Source organism: Haliotis asinina, chromosome 15, assembly GCF_037392515.1.
Source record: "Haliotis asinina isolate JCU_RB_2024 chromosome 15, JCU_Hal_asi_v2, whole genome shotgun sequence".
NCBI classification, from domain to species: Eukaryota; Metazoa; Mollusca; class Gastropoda; order Lepetellida; family Haliotidae; genus Haliotis; species Haliotis asinina.
Window position 1 is genome coordinate 12,088,093 of NC_090294.1, and position 20,035 is coordinate 12,108,127.

Here is a 20,035-nt window from a genome sequence, read left to right on the forward strand (position 1 = left end):
ACTCCGCACATGTGCAGTGCTATCTCACAGAGCACTCAATGTGATGACTGAGTAGAACTTAGGTTTTAATGAATCTTTGACATAAACCATTATGGAACCCTGATCATATAAGTCGTTATTTCTCCCCTTAAGTTATGGCACCTTTCATTTTATTGGTTGCCAAGCCACATATTTCTTATCAGCTGCCTGAACATGATCCATCTGACAGTTTTATCTTCTGAAGAGAAAAAAAATAGTAATGAAATGATAATGATGTTGAGGCTTTGATTGGATGATACCTGACTTTACCATAAAATCTCAAAGTTGGATACCTGAGCATGAACAATATCCTCTGTTATTTACATATACTGTCTAAATACCTTTAATTTAATTACCCTACTTTTATAATGCAAGTGGATATAGTCAGTGTCTCATCTGGCTGTCCGTCCAACTGTGATCATTTTGTTTTCAGAGCATGCCTGAAAACCTTGATATTGGTAGATGTAACAGAACCTCATGTAGTGCCCTTTGCTATTTTCATATTTTGGCTTTTTTTTCCCATGGAAATGGGTTTGACTGAGACTAATGAATCAAGCTGGACTTAAGTAACTGACAGACAAATTTTTCTTTCAATTTTGTGCAGGCTCTGCCTGGGGATTTGTCATATTCTGATGTTGGTAAATAGCCATCAGTATGTAATACTGACAGAATCATATGATGTTCACATGACACATGGTCTCCTTCAGCTGCTGAACAAATATACTACATAGGAAAACATCTCATTCAACAGATTAGGATTCCCTGCATTCCTTATTACCAACTTTGAATAATAGTAATCACTCTAAGAAGCTTCACGAAAAGATCAAAGATGCTGACAGTATTTATCAGGTGATAAAGTACACAGTTTTGCATTACATCACACTGTATTGACATCGCTAGACCATTCTTGTTTGATACCTCATAATTAAACATACCCAAGGTATGCGACCTCACAATGAATGTTAGTTGTCAACAGGAGACTATTTCATTTCATGGTTTACAGATGCTTCACTTGGCTAACATCACTGGTAGAAACATTACATTTAACTTTTTTTTTGACAGATAAATGTGTCAGCTCAGATGACTGAGGTTTTGGCCATAGTCCCACAATGCATCTGTGGAATGTCACATGACTAGTCAACTTATCTGGATTTACTGTCCTAAAGCTGCATTGCTAATAGAAATGCGACAGACATATTGCCCCATCTGGTTTATGATAATCACAGAAGTAAGAGCCTGCTAGGTAGCCCTGATTGAGGATTGTTAGTTTAGGTCAAGATTGTTGCCTTTTTGTTTTCTGCCTGGAATAATTTCAGTGCGTATTAAATTTGACATCTTAGAAAAGAAAGACAGTCCACTCTACCTCCATAAATAGTTTAATAAAGTACCCTTTTCCCTGGATTATTAAACATTTATTTAAACATTTTAACATTAAACATAACACTAACATAACTGTTTGTCTTCTGATTATAGCATTATATTCTCCATAGACTGGGTTAATCAGTTGGGTTGGCATAGATTATAATGTATGCATGTTTCAATTCTAGGAAGTGTTTCGAGAGCTCTACGCCAAGTGGGTGGATCAGAATTTGAGGAGAAAACCAAAGATACAAGTAAGAAATGTCAGCTTTATCTGTCTGTCCATCTATAATTGCTTGTCCAGACTACATCTCTCTGTAAATAAGAACTCATCCACAAAACTTTATGCACATATTGATCAGGTTGTATACATTAAAGGTCAAATGCAACCGAAAAATCAAACATAATTAAAACACCATTATTACTTATTCATGACATATTAATATACATTGCTGCTTGTGAAAAAACAAATAAACCAAAATATAAGTGTACAATGTGTGTGTACTGCTGCGCAGTCCGTGTGCGCAATTCATTGTTTAATTATAGACAGATCAACTGAGGAGAAGTCATTTTTACTTCATTACAAATGTATTATGAAAACAAATGAAACACTTTGAAGGTTAATCATCTGCCAGCGGTAGAAATGGTAAAAACCTATCAGGACAAAAAAATAACGAAGCCAGTGTACGTCTCTATATTTTGTCTCATAACCCTAATTAGTTTATTGTCATATTTGTATGACTTAGAAAATTTATAAAAGAACACACGGTCTGCTTATACTTATAGTAAATTTCTAACATGAAAGCAACATTTATACATTGTATAGATTGCCAGTGCAGATCCTATTTCACACAGATACAGAAATCGTATTCCATTCATCTGCAGCTGGTAAATAATCCTGCTCTGTGTCGTGTGTCTTACAACAGTCTAATTTGCGAAAAAGTAACACATCGTTTCACGTTTCTCACATTGGTGAAAACCTGATAAACCTCTCATTGGTCACACCTGGCAACTGATTGTATGATGTCCGCCATTCTAAGTAATTTAGTTAACCAATAATGAGCAATCAATCAATCCATGCAAGGGTGGTTAATCCTTTGAAGGAAGGATGTTGTTTTTACACTCGCGCTTTACAACAGGGTGTAGTCAGTATAAATTAGTACACACACAGTGTGTACTAATCACACACTGCCTTTTGACAAATCCGCTAGAATATAAATGTAATTAATCAATCAGAGTGTTATCGGTTAATCCTTTGATCGATGTTTGTTTTTGTAACTCAGCTGATAAACTCTCTTGCATCACTTACATGCACATATTACATAACATACAATACATTTGCCATTACAGACCTTAATTTATAATGTTGACTATTTACTCCAGACAGGAGAAATGTCAAATGGGAACCTTTGTTGAGTAACCGATTACACCTGTTATAAATTCATTAACTGACCATCAAGAGAATGACGACAAATAACACGTGTAGGTTTACACCATCAAACACGAGTTACAGCAAGGAAGATGTAATCTCTGTGTCGCATGCAGCCTGAAAACACTTATGGGAAACTGTTTTGAGGATACCAACGGAACTTCGTTACATAAGGAATACATATAGGCATTTGCCGTGTACTTGGGAACATAGGTGTAATCAGTTTTTTACATAAGAAAATTTTCAGATTTCTCTACCAAAGGCAAAGTCATCGTTTTTAGTTTACGAATTCAAATAAATTATATGTGTGTTTTTATTATCATAAATAATATACCAGGGTAGCTACCATAGCTACCAAAATGTACGTATGATATTTGCTATCACAGCTGAACCAACACTCAAAAATACCTAAATATAAAGCTTTGCAATCTTTCGGACTGAAACAAATGGCTTGCTACGTGCCTGTAGACATGATATTTTCACATAACATGATTAAATATCGAGGTTGAAAACACAGAAATAGGATCAAATTGGATCAGTCACTATACCATTCAAGCATCCGAAAAAAAACTACACTGCTGGGATACTTTGTTACGATCAGACAAGGAATACCATGGATATTTTTAAATAATGGCATATGATGGGCATCCGGCCTCCTGACTGTTAAGGTGAAGAAATTCTGCTAATATGGACAGGAGCCCAGTCCCTTTGTCCGTCATGGTCGAGGGAGCGGGCGCTGACCAATTTGCAGTTTGGTTTCGTAATTAGACCGTTGGCGAGAAACATTATTCACTCCGCATCAGTGCCCCTTTAAGTATAACGACGACTTGGCTGGTTCATCTGCTGATACACTGAGGGCTCATTGTGTGTACAGAAAGATGATCTGCTTGATGGGCATTTTAGAAGTATGGCTAGTCAAAAGAAAGTAAGATTCTTTATGGATAACACCTTCTTTTATTGTACTTGATGCGTGGTTTCAGTATGGATTCATATACTGTTGTGAAACAAAATCATATACACTGGAAGAAGTTGTTGTCCATAAATTATGTATGTGGAGATGATGGGTTTTGTAATCTGACAAGAGTTTGCACCAGTTTCCATCAGATCCAGTCATCTGAGAAAAATGGATGTAGTTTGTTAAATGCAACCCACAGACATAAGAACATGTCATGTGTACAAGTATCACTCCTGCCTAATTACATAATGTGTCAGAGACGGACTCATAAATCAGTGATTTTGTTTATGGCATGTAACCTGATAGGTGTTAAGTTCAAATTGCATGTGGTCAAGGATTGAAGCTGTGTATTGCATGTTGTCTTTAGCAGACAGGCAGGCAGACATATAGGTGTCAATAAACCAGACATTGAGCTTTCTCTGTGATAGAGGCTGCTTACCACAATCAACCAATTTTTTTATGCAACAAGTAGAATATTTACTTGTTTGTGTACACAACCTAGATTAGACTACTGTTCACGACCTCATACTCCGGGCATGCATACTGTTTCAAGCTCTGCGAACCTATTTACTGCACATGTGTTATGGGTGCAGTGCAGCACAGGTGTTGGAACCACCTTTTCCCTTAATGCTGGGGGAAATTTAGTGAATTGTTTGAACTCCGATTTCGCGGGCATTTTTTTCATCTTAATAGGGTGAATTGGCATTTTTGATGATTTGTTTCGGTAAGTGCATACCGAAAGGTATCAGAATCTGCAAAGTTGTGTTTTACATTGCATGTGACCTTTAAGGTATTTATCGAATTATTATTTTTCCTGTGTATGATTCTAACTCAGTTGACAGCAATGTCTTTTTCTCATGGGTAACAAAGAACAACAGAAGTTTGTTTCTTGTGCTTATTTGGCCAACATGTAAAGCATGTTTCGCAGTTATACAATGATGGTTCTGTTACATCCCTCTTCTAAGACTTAGTTAACAAAGGAATGAGGCCTCCCAGCACCAGTGAAAACAACAAGGGTTGAGCCGAGACATCCTTCAGTGTGCCACCAAAGACAGAAATATAGAAAGGTTAAAAAGTGTAGCAAAATCATCCCTGGCAGACACAATCACCAATGGTTAAATCTCAAAGGATGATGGTTTGCACAACTTTTTCATAAGGGATTGTGCCAGCTGCCTTTCTCTTGCCATGAGAGAGCCCTGCTCATAAAGGCCCTTTTCAGAGACCCAACTGATATCCTGATTCCTTACACTGAAACACCACCTCTCTCAACGAAAGTTTGCAAGGAATCCACTGAGGCATTCCAGGGGTGTGTAGTCCATCACCTTGTTTTGCCAAAGAAAGCATTTCTTGCTGTCAATGCAGTGATCGATGGCATCACACTTGCAAGTTGAGGTGTCCATTTTGAGGATGGTGGGGAGTCCCGATATGGCGGTGAGGCAGTCCATGCAGCTGTTGTGTCTGTCCTTGGGTTTCAGGACAGCAGTCATTGGCGAGAATGATTTGGATTTTGCCCTCTGTGGATCAAAATTGGTTGGGCAGGTAGATGTAGAGGAAATTAACAATTTCTGTGAACTTGCAAAAGCACAGCAAATACAGTATCAGAAACTGGCGAGGCATCTGGTAGCGCTCGTAGAAGGTGTGGCTCGATCGCTCCAGGATTTGTTTCTCTCTTTCAGAGAGCAAGATGCAGGAACACTTCTCCAGCATCGTATTAAAGACTTCGACAGTGTGAGGCTCGACACAGTTTCACGTTTAACGGATTTGCGATATCTTTGCTTCTTGAAGGGACAAACGACCCTATCGGATCTCGGCATAGGCTTTCCAAGATAGCTTGGTTCACGGCATTGTTCTATTCCTGTGTACCTGTTTGTCTCTAATTGTACTGGATTCTATTTTTGTTTTTCTGTATACCCAGTCTTGGGGCTGAGTCGAAAAGAATCTGCATACACAGAGTGTCTCAAATGCAGCTACACCTCTTCTCTTTTTTGAAATCCCTATATAAAATACATATATTTGTTGGAATTCACCAAGGTCACAAACCCGGATTTGGCCCGTCAGATTCACAACCAGTATTCGGGCATTTTAGCCATCTTGTATGATCACATACTGTGGCATCAGAACATCATTGTGAACAAAAGTGACACATTGTGGAATATCAATATGAACGTGCCTGCTCAATCAATGAAGGGCATTTTGATCCTGCCAGTGGGAGAATTTTCGTTTCAAAGGGTCAGCGAAAATTATTGGAGCACTGAGATTAGCAAAGTCAAGGTCACCTTCGAGGGGGTGTCTAATCAGCTGTTCAGCCAAGGCATGTGACACTAGGGGAGTACCTGACGTCCCAAGTATGCGATCAGTTGCGCGGCAGTGGGTGTCAACGGCAGCAAGGAGATCACCATCCAGATCACCAAGAAGGATCAAACCGCCAGTACATTAAACCTTTCATGGATGTGCAGCTTAACATAGACAATGAACGATTCATGCAAGCCATCTTTTAAGAAATTCTGAATGGATATTTGGATATCAAGCTATCTCATGATCCACATTGTGTCATCATGTGCGCAAGGATGCAGGAAGACCATGTTTGTGTTGGACATACTGGAAGGGTATTATTGGGAGGTGTTCGATTGCATCATGATTTTTTGCCCCATGATACACATCCATCAAACATACAGAGAGCGTGGGTGATGAAAGATGTGGATTTGTATAAGATCGACCTATGAATACATTTACGAAGAAGAAGAAGTTCGAGGCAGAAATGACACTGTTCATCCTGGACGATTGTAGTGCCAACAAGGAAACCATCAAAAAGAGAGATGTGTTATCGTATTTAGTGTTTTCGGGACATCACATGAAACACAGCATTTGGGTCCTCATACAAAATTTCAACTCAGTCCTGAAAGACCTCCGCAAACAGACATGATGGGTCACCTTGTTTCACTGTAAGGACAGGGATTCGTTCAGGAAAGTTTGAAAGAAAACTATGTCGTCCCCACCAAACAAGAACACAACCGCTTGAAAAAAGCAGCTTGCCAAAACAATACATGCCAAACTTGTGCTAAAAGCTGACCAACCCATGGCTTATGCCAGAACCACACAACTTGCTAAGCAAATGCACCTGTGTGTGTATTAAAAAAACTCATGACGACATGGGAAATTCTCAAGGTGTTTTGCCTGATGTTCATCTCATTCTGTGTGGGTTATCATCGGATGGTGTTGTAGTAGATTAAAAAACAGTGATGTAGTACTTACAAGATGGAGTTGGACAGTTTGCTCGAACACATGATTGAGGAGGAAGAGAGTGAACAGGGTCACATCAGGGTTAAGCGATGAAGACTCATGGCCCATGTCAAGTGTGGGAAGGGGAAACAATACTTTGGTGAAAACATCATCACGGATAAACTCTCTAACATGTCTGGGTAGACAGATCGAGAAACTGTACATGAGGTACAAAGCCTGATTCAGCGATGAAATGACGAAAACCATCGGGACCACCATCACACCGTGTTACACTGCAATCGCATCATCCTGCCTTCTCATTCCTCTGTATCATCGACTGTATTTGTGTGAGGATCTTGATGTGAATCCTTTCATTAATGGTTTGGTGTTTTCTTAGCTCCCGCCACTGCAGTGATCATCATGGTTAGGCACTGTCAATTTAAACATAAATGTCCGATCAAAGATAGACAAGATGATGTAGCCAAACAACACCGAAATGACGCCCACGGAGGTGAAGGAGACCATCCCTCACCAAGAAACCCAAGAATTTGAAAAAAGTAGCTGCTGGTGAAAAAAGGCGGTTAGCAAAGCTTTGTTGTTAATCATGGATGCTGTACGTCATGGTAGCCACTGTTGTAAAGGTCACTGCATTGACATGACTGTGTCAGTGAGAGACGATGACACCACTGGCAGTGGACCCACCAAAACCTCAATTAGAGGTAAACCTCCACGTGATGTTATAATAATGTCCATCCCCGACGAAAATACTTTCATCAAAGACATGTATCTTGGTCTGCAGATTAGTCATAGACTATGCTCGATTGAGCAAAATGATGCTAGTAAAGCAATGGATCATTCTGGAAAACATATTTAAGTAAGGGCGTTACGATAAGATAGATCACCCATGGCTACGATCACGTTGACCTTTTCGGGGAGCAGTTACCTCTTTTCCCAATTATGATCAAACAATGCCACTGAAGTCGAAACAGAATGGCAGCATCACAATTTGGCCATGGAGCGACTAAAGACTGCCCTAGCTGAGCACGCAATAAAATGCATGCAGAGAATCAGTTTCATCAATGATCAACTCTAAAGCGAAAACCAACATTTAAGGATGTTGACCACGCCTCACCAGCTTGGGCTACCCACAACAGTGTCCATCACAAAACAATTAAACTGAAATATATTTATATGCATGTGGTAAACAACCTGTTAGATATTTGACATAACATATGGTATGCAACATGTGGACCTTGGGAACATATTACCGTAAGTGGGTATGGGCGAGCCCATGACCTGATGAAAGCTCTGTATGACTGACTATTGTCACATGCATCTTCAGTGTGTGAGGAAGGGTCATGTCAGTTATTCCTGTCAAGTCTGCAGCATAGGGGTCAAAAGGCCATAATCATTTGTACAAAGCAAAATAGTCTGAAACCAACTTATTTATGAGGAGAAAAACATAACGAATGTAACCAACTCCTCAGAAAACTATTAGACATCTGACTTTGCATAAGGTATACAACATGGGAAGTGAATGAACTGACTTGTAATTCTTACATGAGGAAAACAGAATTGCTGGCCATGCCCACTGTCAAAGAGCACAAAATTCGACTGAAAGAATGGGGGTTGAGGGGGTTTTCTCGCATGAGGAAAGCCCAACTGCTCACCTTGCTGGAAGACACCAAGCAGATTCATGTGCGTTTCAAACCTACAGACCATGCCATGGAAAAGTATGTGAGAGACTGGCAGATGACTGTTCAGTCTAACATCAACATCAATGATGTTAAGCCCTTGATCACCAGCAAGAACAACGAGGAGTTGGACAATTTAAGAAGCATCAAATATCAGCTCACCATCAAAACGTTGCTCCCCAAACCTCTGTCGAATGGCAGTACCGAGTACACTGAACCTAATTTCAGCAGCAAGCAGGAAGTCATCACCTAATCCAACTCTATCCCTTCAACCATTGATACCTCATTTAAAAACATACAAGCATCATTGGAAATATATACACACATGAGCTCTGGATGGGAAGTGAACACAGGTCTTTAGTTGAGTGTTTGTTTGGACATCAATATGCCCAAGAGATGGTCAACCCCAAAAAATGATCGACAGAATGGGTGGCATGCTTACCGCGAGTGGTGTCTGTGATCAACAACGAAGTCACTCGACTCCTCAATAAAAGACCTGTCGAAGCCATTCGAATGAAATCCATGATGGCCAAATCATCTGCACCATCGCATCATGACTAAGAGAAAAAACTGCCAGCCTGGGACATGGTAAGGTATCTGTACCAGCCCAGTGAACTTGAAGGAAGGGTAAACGTCGTGTCACAGAACCTGTATGGTCTCTGAAAATGTACCACACCAACCGAGTGGATATCAAAGACTTTGGACCAAATGTTAGTGCTTAAAGGGGCACTGATGCGGAGCGAATAATGCTTCTCGCCAACGGTCTAATTATGAAACCAAACCGCAAATTGGTCAGCGCCCGCTCCTTCGACCGTGACGGGCAAAGGAACTGGGCTCTTGTCCATATTAGCAGAATTTCTTCAGCTAAACAGTTGGGAGGCCGGATGCCCATCATATGCCATTTGTTTAAAAATATCCATGGTATTCCTTGTCTGATTGTAACCAAATATCCCAGCTGTGTAGTTCTTTTCGGATGTTTGGATGGTATAGTTACTGATCCAATTTGATCCTATTTCAGTGTTTTTAACCTCAATATTTAATCATGTTACATGAAAATATGATGTCTACAGGCACGTAGCCATTTGTTTCAGTACGGAAGATTGCAAAGCTTTATATTTAGGTAGTTTTGAGTGTTGGTTCAGCAGTGATAGCAAATATCATACGTACATTTTGGTAGCTATGGTAGCTACAATGGTTTATTATCTATGATAATAAAAACACACAGTTGATTTATTTGAATTCGTAAACAAAAAACGATGACTTTGCCTTTGGTAGAGAAATCTGAAAATTTTCTTACGTAAAAAACCCTTATTTCACCTATTTACCCAACTACACAGCAAATGCCCGTGTGTATTCCTTATGTAACGAAATTCTCTTGGTATCCTCAAAACAGTTTCGGCTCATAAGTGTTTTCAGGCTGCATGCAACACAGAGATTACATCTTCAACAGGTATAATTAGTAGTAACACCACTTCGGTTACTCAACAAAGGTTCCCATTTGGCATTTCTCCTGTCTGGAGTAAATAGTCAACATTATAAATTAAGGCCTGTAATGGCAAATGTATTGTATGTTATGTAATATGTGCATGTAAGTGATGCAAGAGGGTTTATCAGCTGAGTTACAAAAACAAACATCGATCAAAGGATTAACCGATAACACACTGATTGATTAATTACTTTTATCTTCTAGCGGATTTGTCAAAAGGCAGTGTGTGTAGATGACTACACCCTGTCGTAAAGTGTAAGTGCAAAAACAACATCCTCCCTTCAAAGAATTAACCACCCTTGCGTTGATTGATTGATTGCTCATTATTGGTTAACTAAATTACTTAGAATAGTGGACATCATACAATTAGTTGCCAGGTGTGCTATCTTGGGAGACCAATGAGAGGTTTATCTGGTTTTCACCAACGAAAGACGTGAAACGATGTGTTACTTTTTTGCAAATGAGACAGTTGTAAGACACGCAACACAGAGCAGGATTATTTACCAGCTGCAGATGAATGGAATACGATTTCTTTTACGTGGATATTGATGGATACATTCCTGAACATGGTAGTAGCCTGACATCGTTGCCATAAAATTAGTCTGATTTACATTCATTATTTGCATTTTGTTTTAATCTATTTGTTGTAGCATTCAGCAGAATCTGTATAACAGAAAAAACACACTAGATCGCGTATCTGTGTGAAATAGGATCCACATTGGCATTCTATACAATGTTTAAATGTTGCTGTTATGTTAGAAATTTACTATGAGTATAAGCAGATCGTGTGTTCTTTTATCAATTTTCAGAATCATACAAGTATGACAATAAACTAACTAGGGTTATGAGACAAAATATAGAGAGGTACATTGGCTTCGTTATTTTCCCGTCCTAATAGTTTTTTACCATTTCTACCACTGGCAGATGATTAACCTTCAAAGTGTTTCATTTGTTTTCATAATACATTTGTAATGAAGTAAAAATGACTTCACCTCAGTTGATCTGTCTATAATTAAACTATCAATTGCGCACACGGACTGCGCAGCAGAGGTCTCGAACCAGTCACGAATTCTGGGATATCATCCGGGTACTCACGGGAGAAAAACAATAACAAAAGTTTACACCAGTCCACGGAAATTGCTCCGCATCAGTGCCCCTTTAAAAGATGGATGAGAGGATTTGACGATTGTTCCTCACGACGCGGTATTACCCCCTTCTTCTTTAATGGGCATTCTAGAAGTCATGAGTCAAAAATGAAACATACAGCTTTATGGATTACAACTTCTTGTTTATTACGTTGAACAATGTTTTGATGTAGATTCTTACATCGTTTTCAAGCTAAATGTGAATACAACCAAATAGTGAGAAGCTTTATATACATGGTATGTTGTGACAAACAGCGGATTAACATTAACAACAGCATGTGATAGAGTAAACAAGTGGTACATAATAGGAGGAGGCCAGTAGGGAGCTAAAACAACAATGAGCAGTAGTGATGAAGCCAATGAGTGGGACAGGGATCCCATTCCAGATACATAAATGTATCATCAGAGAAGAATTATTTATTATTTTTAAAAATTACATTTTGTGAAGTTTCTTTTTTGCCTCAGAAAAATATGCATCTTCAGTAAAAATACTGTGAACATTGAAATTGGCAGCATTTAGGAAGGATTGGTAAGGTTTTCAAGTAGCTTGCCCAGTTGTGATGAGGTACTTGTTGAGAAATTTGAAACCATTTTGATGATCACATGTTTTCATCTTTTTACAGGAAATAGACTGCAAGTGAAGAGAGTATCTAATGTTTTGATGAATACTGGTGTCAGGGTATGCCATGTGGATCGAGAGATTGTCAGACAAAATCAGTTACAAGCCATTCTCACCTGCCTTAAAAATTCAGAGACGATGAATGATGAAATAGTCGCTTTCCCCATTCTCCAAACAGGTAGGTATTTTTGGACTTGTGTCCATCTTTATGTTAGTTTGCATCTGGGCATAGTTTTAAGCTCTGTTGACTGGACATCTAGTAAACATGTCCCTTATTACATGTCCAGCAATATCTGGGCTCATGGACAATTAACACCTGCTCAGAATATATTGGACCTGTAAAGATGAAACTAAACACACTTGTTCCCACCAATGACATCATAGTTTGCTTGTTTTTCTAATTCTTTCTATTTATTTCACTTCGGCGGGTGTACATTGGTTACACATGTCAATGTAGATCATATACAATGAAGCACTCATAAAGTGATGGACATATCAGGTTAATGATTGAAAACAGGTTTATCTACCTATAATACAGGGTTCAAAGGTTTCCATCTGGAATTATGTTCAGACAAAACAGTGTTATTACAAGCAATAATTCTTTCTGCTTTGTAAGCATTCTTAACAATATTAACAAAACAATCAATGGATAGTTTGGCCAGAAGGATGGCCAGAAGGATGGCCAGAAGGATGATGTGTGCTGAGAATATATATATTCATGAGAATATATTAAACAGATCTTGAGAAACTAACAAAACATCAAGTTTTGCTTGCAGTATCTTTTCCACCATGCATATTTTTTACATCCACTATTATGTTCTCTCCAAATATTTAAGAGATCTAATTCTTCATTTTTTTCCAGAGCAATATTTCTTGCTTTGGGGTTGTTTATGTTCTTGTAGTTTTCAAGATCTATCTTCCAGTCCCCACAGATAATAATGGACTCATTTCCAAATTCCACAATGTTATCGAATAATTTAGTATAAAAGTTTGGTTCATACTTATTTGGGCCATACAGGTTAGTTAAGGTAATATTCAATCCACCAATTGTTATATCATTTATTGACTGTATTTTCAGTCAAGTATCACCACGACACTTGGACCACTTTTCAGATTCTTGTTAATTCGATATCTCATGAACTGTTTTACCCAATATCTTCAAATTTGGTGACAGCCTACATTGCGGAATTATGCAGACACCAGACAGTTATGGTGACCTCGACCTTATTTTCATCGTCAATGTTCTCAATATTTCATTTTGTCTATAGTGGCAGGGGACATTGCCATATTTGTGATAAATACTTGATCTTCTCTGTTAGCAGCTGTATTCAGTGTATGAAACCCCTAAAAAAGACAGGAAGCCCACATGGCTGATAACTAAAAACTGTTGCTAGCCCTGTTAGCATGTAGCCCGCCCTGTATTTAAAATAGGAAACTCAGGTAAGATGTTAAAATAACGTAATTAATCAATTGCTTGTAGTGAGGTAAACTTAAACAAGTGCAAAAGCAAATTAATAAAATATAACTTGGTGATCACATTTGATTCATTTAGTGTCAATGCCATCTGCATCAGAAAACAAGCTGTGTCACAATCAATTTCAGTATCTTTCGCAAAAATGTTTTCTACATGTTCTTCATGCAATGAGCACAGGGAATTTGTAACTCGTCTTGTGGAAAGTAAACATGTGCAACAGCAAATGTAAAAAAATTAACAAAGCATTCTCTTGACCAATCACATTTAGTGTTAGATAAGTGGGTAGTGGAAGTTAGACATTGTCTAGCTACCACAATTGTGAATTATTTTAAAAATATTTCCCATAGTCAATCACATGGTCAGATAAAAACCCCTAGAAAATGTATTGGCCCACAGGGTGGGGTATAAGATAAAGTTGTAAGCCCACCATGTAGCTATAGCAAGTGGCGGGCCACCAGGCAGACGCTGTTTCATGCACTGCTGTATTTCAGGTTTCTATCTGTTCTATTGTCATGTGATGTCATTGGTTGACTCACCCACTCACTGGTGCCATGTTTCCTGTTTGTGACATATGTTGTTCTGTGATGTTGCTGTTTCAAATCAGTGGCCTCTGTTACAAAATCTTTAATACAGACAGAAACTAACAGTTCTGTTCAATGTTTTATTGGCAGGATTAGCTGTGAAAGTTTTCTATTTTAAAATGTTCATGTTATTTCGGATGGCATTGTCATTTGCAGAGCCACTCAATTTGTTCAACCTGCCCCAATAATCAAGTCATTAATGTCAGGCCTCTGGCTTTAACATATGATATCGCCCTGAAAAATGTTACTCTAAATTAAAATTTGATGTGAAAGCAATGTTTCAGTTTTGTTCCTCCTGGATTTAAAACATTTTGTCCTCCGGATCATTTACTGATTTCCAAAATTTGTATTTTCTTCATTTCTGTGCCAACGAGGCTCTGTTCACAGTGAGGAGTTGTTCAGATGGTATCTCAAAAACTTACAGGTATTCTTTTGTGTAATATTACACACATATGAACCAGGTGTTCAAATGCTGCCATTTTTGCTTTAGACAGTTTCAAAACTCTTCAGATTTAAGTATTCTAGTTTAAAATTGAATCTGTTGACAGCCATGTGACTTTCCAGAGTTTAAGAAATACCAGTTTTCTGCAGTACATTAACACCATTGGTACCATTGATCCTCACAGAATTTCAGTGTGATGTCCACTAACACTTGTTGAGTATGAGAAAAAGTTCCAAATCAAAATTAACATATAAAGTGAGTATTAGTGACTGGGTTTGTGTACCAGGCTATGTGACATTTTGCCCCCACTAGTACTAAGTGTTCAGTATTCTCTGTGAATTAAGGATTAAATGTCACTTCTTATATCATTACAGGTGATGTGTCAGAGGAAATGGCTCAAGACTTACACAAAGCTCTTCGTCGATTTCTCAAACCATCCCAAAATACAAAGATGAAAGAAGTGCATGTAGTGATACATGATCCTAGGTACTTTGACAAGTTCTCAAAAACGTTTGGAAAACTATGTGAAGGTAAATTTTCATTTCTAAACTTAATATATGGATAGGCCATTGAAAATGTGTTTTATCATGAATGAGAAAATGCTGTTGAACTGTTCATTCATGCATGAATATTCAATGTTCATATGTGCAGATCTCAACAACAGGCTTGTGTGAAATAATATGAACAATACTGGTGTCATTTTGTTCCATTTTACACCCATTTTACGCCCTAATCTGTTATGACTATATGATTACACTCTTTCCTTTACAATATCTCCACAGTACATTGAGTAATTTATTTTCCTCTTAGCATGTAATGCTGGGATATATAGTCGTCACCTTGTCCATCTGACTGTCCATCCATCCATCAGTAATCATTTTGTTTCTGGAGCATAACCCCCAAAACGTTCAATATCATTCATTCAACCCAAATGGGGTAGATATATCAAACAGGACCTAAAGTGGTGCCTTTGCTATTTACAGATTTTATTTTATTTGTTTTGGTTTCCATGGAAACAATTTGAACATAGTCTAAAGGGAAGGAGTGATCTTCATGTCTGGAGCAAAACTCGAATCAATATCTTTATTTAAGACTTGGTAGACACATCAAACATAAGTTAAAGTTGTATTTACAGATTTTTGTCTCTTTTACTTTACTCAGTGGAAACAATTCAGTCTTTAAATCTCAAAAAGGAGGAATGGGTTTTGTTTCCGGAGCATAACTCAAAAACCGTTCAATATCTTTCAACAAAATTTGAGCGGTATATCAGACAGAACCTAAAGTGGAGGCTTTTGCTATTTGCAGAATTTGGGGATGTTTATGTTTCTTAGTTTTCATGGAACTTATTCTCAAAAGAGAGGGGTGAACGCCGTTTCCAGGGCATAACTCAAAAGCCGTTCAATATATTTAAAAAAAACTTGGTAGGTATATGAAACAAAACTTTAAGTGATGCCTTTTGATATTTTCAGATATTTCTCATTTTTACTTTGCTTGGAAACATTTCAAACTTAGTCTCAAACTGAGGGGTGGGTGTCATTTCCTGAACACTACTGGAAAACTAATGTCCTTCAGCAAATCTTGTCAGATATGTGAGGCAGATCTTCAAGTGGTGCCTTTTGCCATTTGGGCATTTGTATTTTCCTGGTTTCCATGGAAACATTCAGACTTAGTCTTAGGGAGGAGAGGGGCAGGGGGAATAGTTTCCAGAGCAGAACTTGAAAACCGTTCAACATCTTTCAACAGAGCTTGGCAGAGTTATGAGGCAGATCTTTAAGTGGTGCCTTTTGCTATGTACAGAATTTTGACATTTATATTTTTCATGATTTCAATTGAAAAAATTTGGAATTAGTCTTTAAAAAACATCAAGCTGGACTTACATAACTGTCAGATAATTTGTTCTTTCAAATGTGTTGGAACTAGGCAATATTTGATCTTCAGATGACTCTTGTTCTGCATGCTGTTACATAATATACCACAGGAACCTAGGACTATTAAGGGCTACTCATTCAGAATTTTGTAATTTTGTTTTTGTAAATATAACTAACAAATAAGAAGATAATGGTGATATGTCTGTGTCATTCATGCATGTTCGTGTTCAAGATCAAGGAACAGAGAAACAAGACAGTCATCAGCAAGTCACTTTCACTCTTTGGTCAGACAAGAGGGAATGTTTCGAGAATGCGAAAAGAAAGCTGAAGCAATTTTGTATCAAGGAAGACATGAAAACTTACATGAAAGTCCCAGAAAGCATTAGTGTAAGTACTTAATGTTGTGCATTGGAAGATATTCCTTTCAGTGTATTTGCACAATAAGTTGCCGGCAAGTAGGTACTGTGTTTGTTTGGGTGAACACTTCCTGGGTTGGGTCTAGGCTAACTGCCCCCGCACAACTGCCCCCTGGCTATGTGCCCCAAGTCCATTGTGCCCGCAGGACAACTGATCCCTGGATTAATAGCCCCCCGGACAACTGCTCCCCATCAAACCAAAAACACACAAACTAAAAGTAATAGTTTTAAATGTTAAAGCACTATAATACAAAAAAACATATCAGTCTTCAGACTCACTTGTAACACATTTTTTCAGAAAGTTCATAAATATCACTTCTCGTCAGTTGAAAGGACAGATTTTGGGGATGGTTCCTAAAAATTCCAAAATGTTCATAGAGCTATATGTTTCAACAACACATGCAAGTCTTTAGGCACTGTCATGGTAGGCTTTTCATTCTGGGGAGGCAACTAACAACACATTTAATTCAGTTTAACAATCCTGTCAAGATGGATTTCTTCAAACTGGAACAGAACAGCAGTCCAACCGACTCCTTCGCCAGGATGAAGTCAGCTGGTCTCAAATGTGAAAGTTAGGGCTTCCTTTATGCTACTCTGGACAAGTCACTTCCCACTCTCAATTGCCAAAATGTGATTCTTAATCCAAATGTAAATATGAAATGTTGATTATGTGATGAATTTGCCAAGACTTTCCAATACCTTGTCAGTGGATACCCTTCCTTGGCACAAACAGCGTATCTTAAACAACATGATGGCATAGCTTTCTGCTTTTACAACCATCTCTGCCATGCCTATGGCTTTGACTCCGAGGTCCATCCATGGTACAACCCTGAACATGTCAAGGGCATAATGGAAAATAATGCCTTTAAGCTTCTCTGGAATAGGCCAATATACAGCCTGAGACAAATTCCAGCCAACAAGGCTGATCTTGTCCTTTTTTATAAAGCCAGTGAAATTATTTATATCATTGGATTTTCTGTCCCTTTTAACAGCAGTGTGATTGGCAAGATTTAGGAAAAGCATGATAAATATGCGGACCTCGCCTTTGAAATGTCCCGCTTGCATCCTAAATACACTGTCATAAGGCTCCCCATTGTTCTCTGTGGTTTGGTACCTCCTGATCTCTTGGCGCAGATCAGGAGAGTGGCACTCTGGGTAATGCAGAAGGCTGCATTATTGAGGAACCTTCGCATCCTCCGGAAAGTTCTTGGTGGGTTCGACTAGGCAGTGTTTCCTGGGAGAAGTCCCATTCGCTGTCTGGGCTGCGTGTAGAGGGGGCGAGGGCCCTGAGCTGATGATGAGCCTTACTGGTCTGACTGTGTCAGGATCACCCGAACCCTTCTTTTTACAACAGTGAGAGATACAGCATGGTTAAAACAATTTAAGCAAAGTGCTCCCACACATTCAAAAGATATGCAGTAGGTGAGCATTCACTACATGGAGACATTGTTTGAATTTTCTTACAGAAAGATGATATTTCCACTGTTGGAAGAGAATATCCAGATGTTAAAGTCTGCGTCAGCCCAGATGGAAATGAGATAGAACTGAAAGGAAAACCAAAGATGCTGCTCGATGCTCTGGATGCCTTTCACAAACAATTCCAGAGAAAATGTGATGGTCAGTGTAAAAGAATTGTACTTGGAATTTAAACAAAACATAATGTGATCTGTCCATAAAAATGTTGATCTTCTTCAAAGATATGAGGCAAATGTATGTGTGTTTTAAACTGTGTTTAATGTGACAAAATAACTCATATAATTTTATTCTTTGTTCCACTAGAGTGGCAGCATCATGTGAATGAGGAAGTAGAGACAAAGTTACAATTTCAAGCAAATCCACCAGGAATACACTCTGCCACAAACAGTTACGACAACAATTTATCCAATCTGCCTTGCAACTCAAAAGAAACTGTTTCTTACACCAAAAACCTGTTTCCAAACCAACAGTATTCTCACCCTTCAACCATCTCTGGACATGAGACCTGGGAAAATACACCTGGGTCAGCTATGGAAAGGACAACAGTGCATCAGTGGAGACCAGAAATGCATAAAACAGATCCAGCATCATGGAACACAAAGCCTACACCACTAGAAGGAGCAACCGGGAATTCACAAACAGAAGACGATAGACATGACCATGACTCATATCTTGAAAAGAGACATGATGATTGTACCTCCAGAAGTCTCAAGACATGTGTTCAGTCTGCAAACAAAATGAAATGGTACTTTCTGGATCCTTCTTTAGAAGAGCTTGTAGCTTATGATGATAGAATAAATGAAGACATAGAGCAGTCCTATCTCCGTGGGTGTAATCATCACGGACTTCCTTTTGATGAGCAGTCAGATACTGAATTTACCATCAACTTCAAAACTATGGAGGAGTATCCTGAAAATGACCTTAGTGACAAAGTAGAAGTCCTGAGAAGGGAGGTAATTGACACAGGTGAGTTACTTGGGATGATAGTAGATATATGTCTCAGAAACCCAGATTTTATGAGATTGGCATTCAGGTGCCTTTCCACCCTCACTTGTATTCCCAGCATAGGTAGGGAGGAACTACAACAAGACGGATGGGGAGAAAAACCTTTTGCTTATCTTTAGTATGATGGGACTTCATGTTGATATGCTGTGGAACAAATTCTACCACTAGATGTCAACTTAATGTATGTCAAAGGTCAGGGTCACATCTGTAAGGTGTATTGTAACATTTGAGATGTTTAAACATGTCCCTTTGGAATTATGTGCAGACACAAACAACTTTTCATGCTAATTGTTAGCATTTGATGCATCTTTGTGGTAGACACTTGCAGTTTAGAACATCTCCTGCCTTTACATCCAGATTGATTAAATCTTTATAGTTTCTGAATCTCTAGGCGTATCTATGCATTATGAAGATTTAGTGTCAAAATTTCATTTATGAGTTTTTATATGGTAGAAAGGGTCACAAGAGAGTTTTGATAAAGCAGTATGTTTCAGTGTAAGTCCTTTATATGCAGAGAACATTTTTAGCTTGTTGCAATCAATATAGTCATGTTTCACTGAGACCCTGGACCACAGAACTGTGATTTGGTACATAAATGTTGCCCCATTGTTCAAATCTTATTGTAGGTTAAATGTATTTTCTTCGCCTGTATAATGAAACTCTGAAGCTGACAACAGTATATTTTTTTTATTCAAGGCATTTTATGAAAATTTGGTTTGCAATTTTATATTTGCATGTGGTTTTTCATTTATCACAAGAGTTGTTGGTGTCCTCATCTATCTGAGGTCAAGGTCATATTTGTAGCTGTGAGACACAGTTCAAGCATTCATTGACAGTTCACCATGTACA

At 38.4% G+C, this 20,035-nt stretch overlaps 1 protein-coding gene across 3 annotated transcripts in view; it reads left to right on the forward strand.

Annotated features, from left to right (window-relative positions):
* Window positions 1-20,035, forward strand: part of LOC137265448 (protein mono-ADP-ribosyltransferase PARP14-like) — a 66,035-nt gene that overhangs the window by 37,181 nt on the left and 8,819 nt on the right. For all 3 annotated transcript variants that reach the window (XM_067800848.1, XM_067800847.1, XM_067800849.1), the window contains exons 14-19: window positions 1,566-1,631; window positions 11,929-12,102; window positions 14,796-14,951; window positions 16,522-16,676; window positions 18,172-18,322; window positions 18,485-19,147. In XM_067800848.1, the coding sequence (XP_067656949.1) occupies window positions 1,566-1,631; window positions 11,929-12,102; window positions 14,796-14,951; window positions 16,522-16,676; window positions 18,172-18,322; window positions 18,485-19,147 (1,365 nt within the window). The remainder of the gene's footprint in view (window positions 1-1,565; window positions 1,632-11,928; window positions 12,103-14,795; window positions 14,952-16,521; window positions 16,677-18,171; window positions 18,323-18,484; window positions 19,148-20,035) is intronic.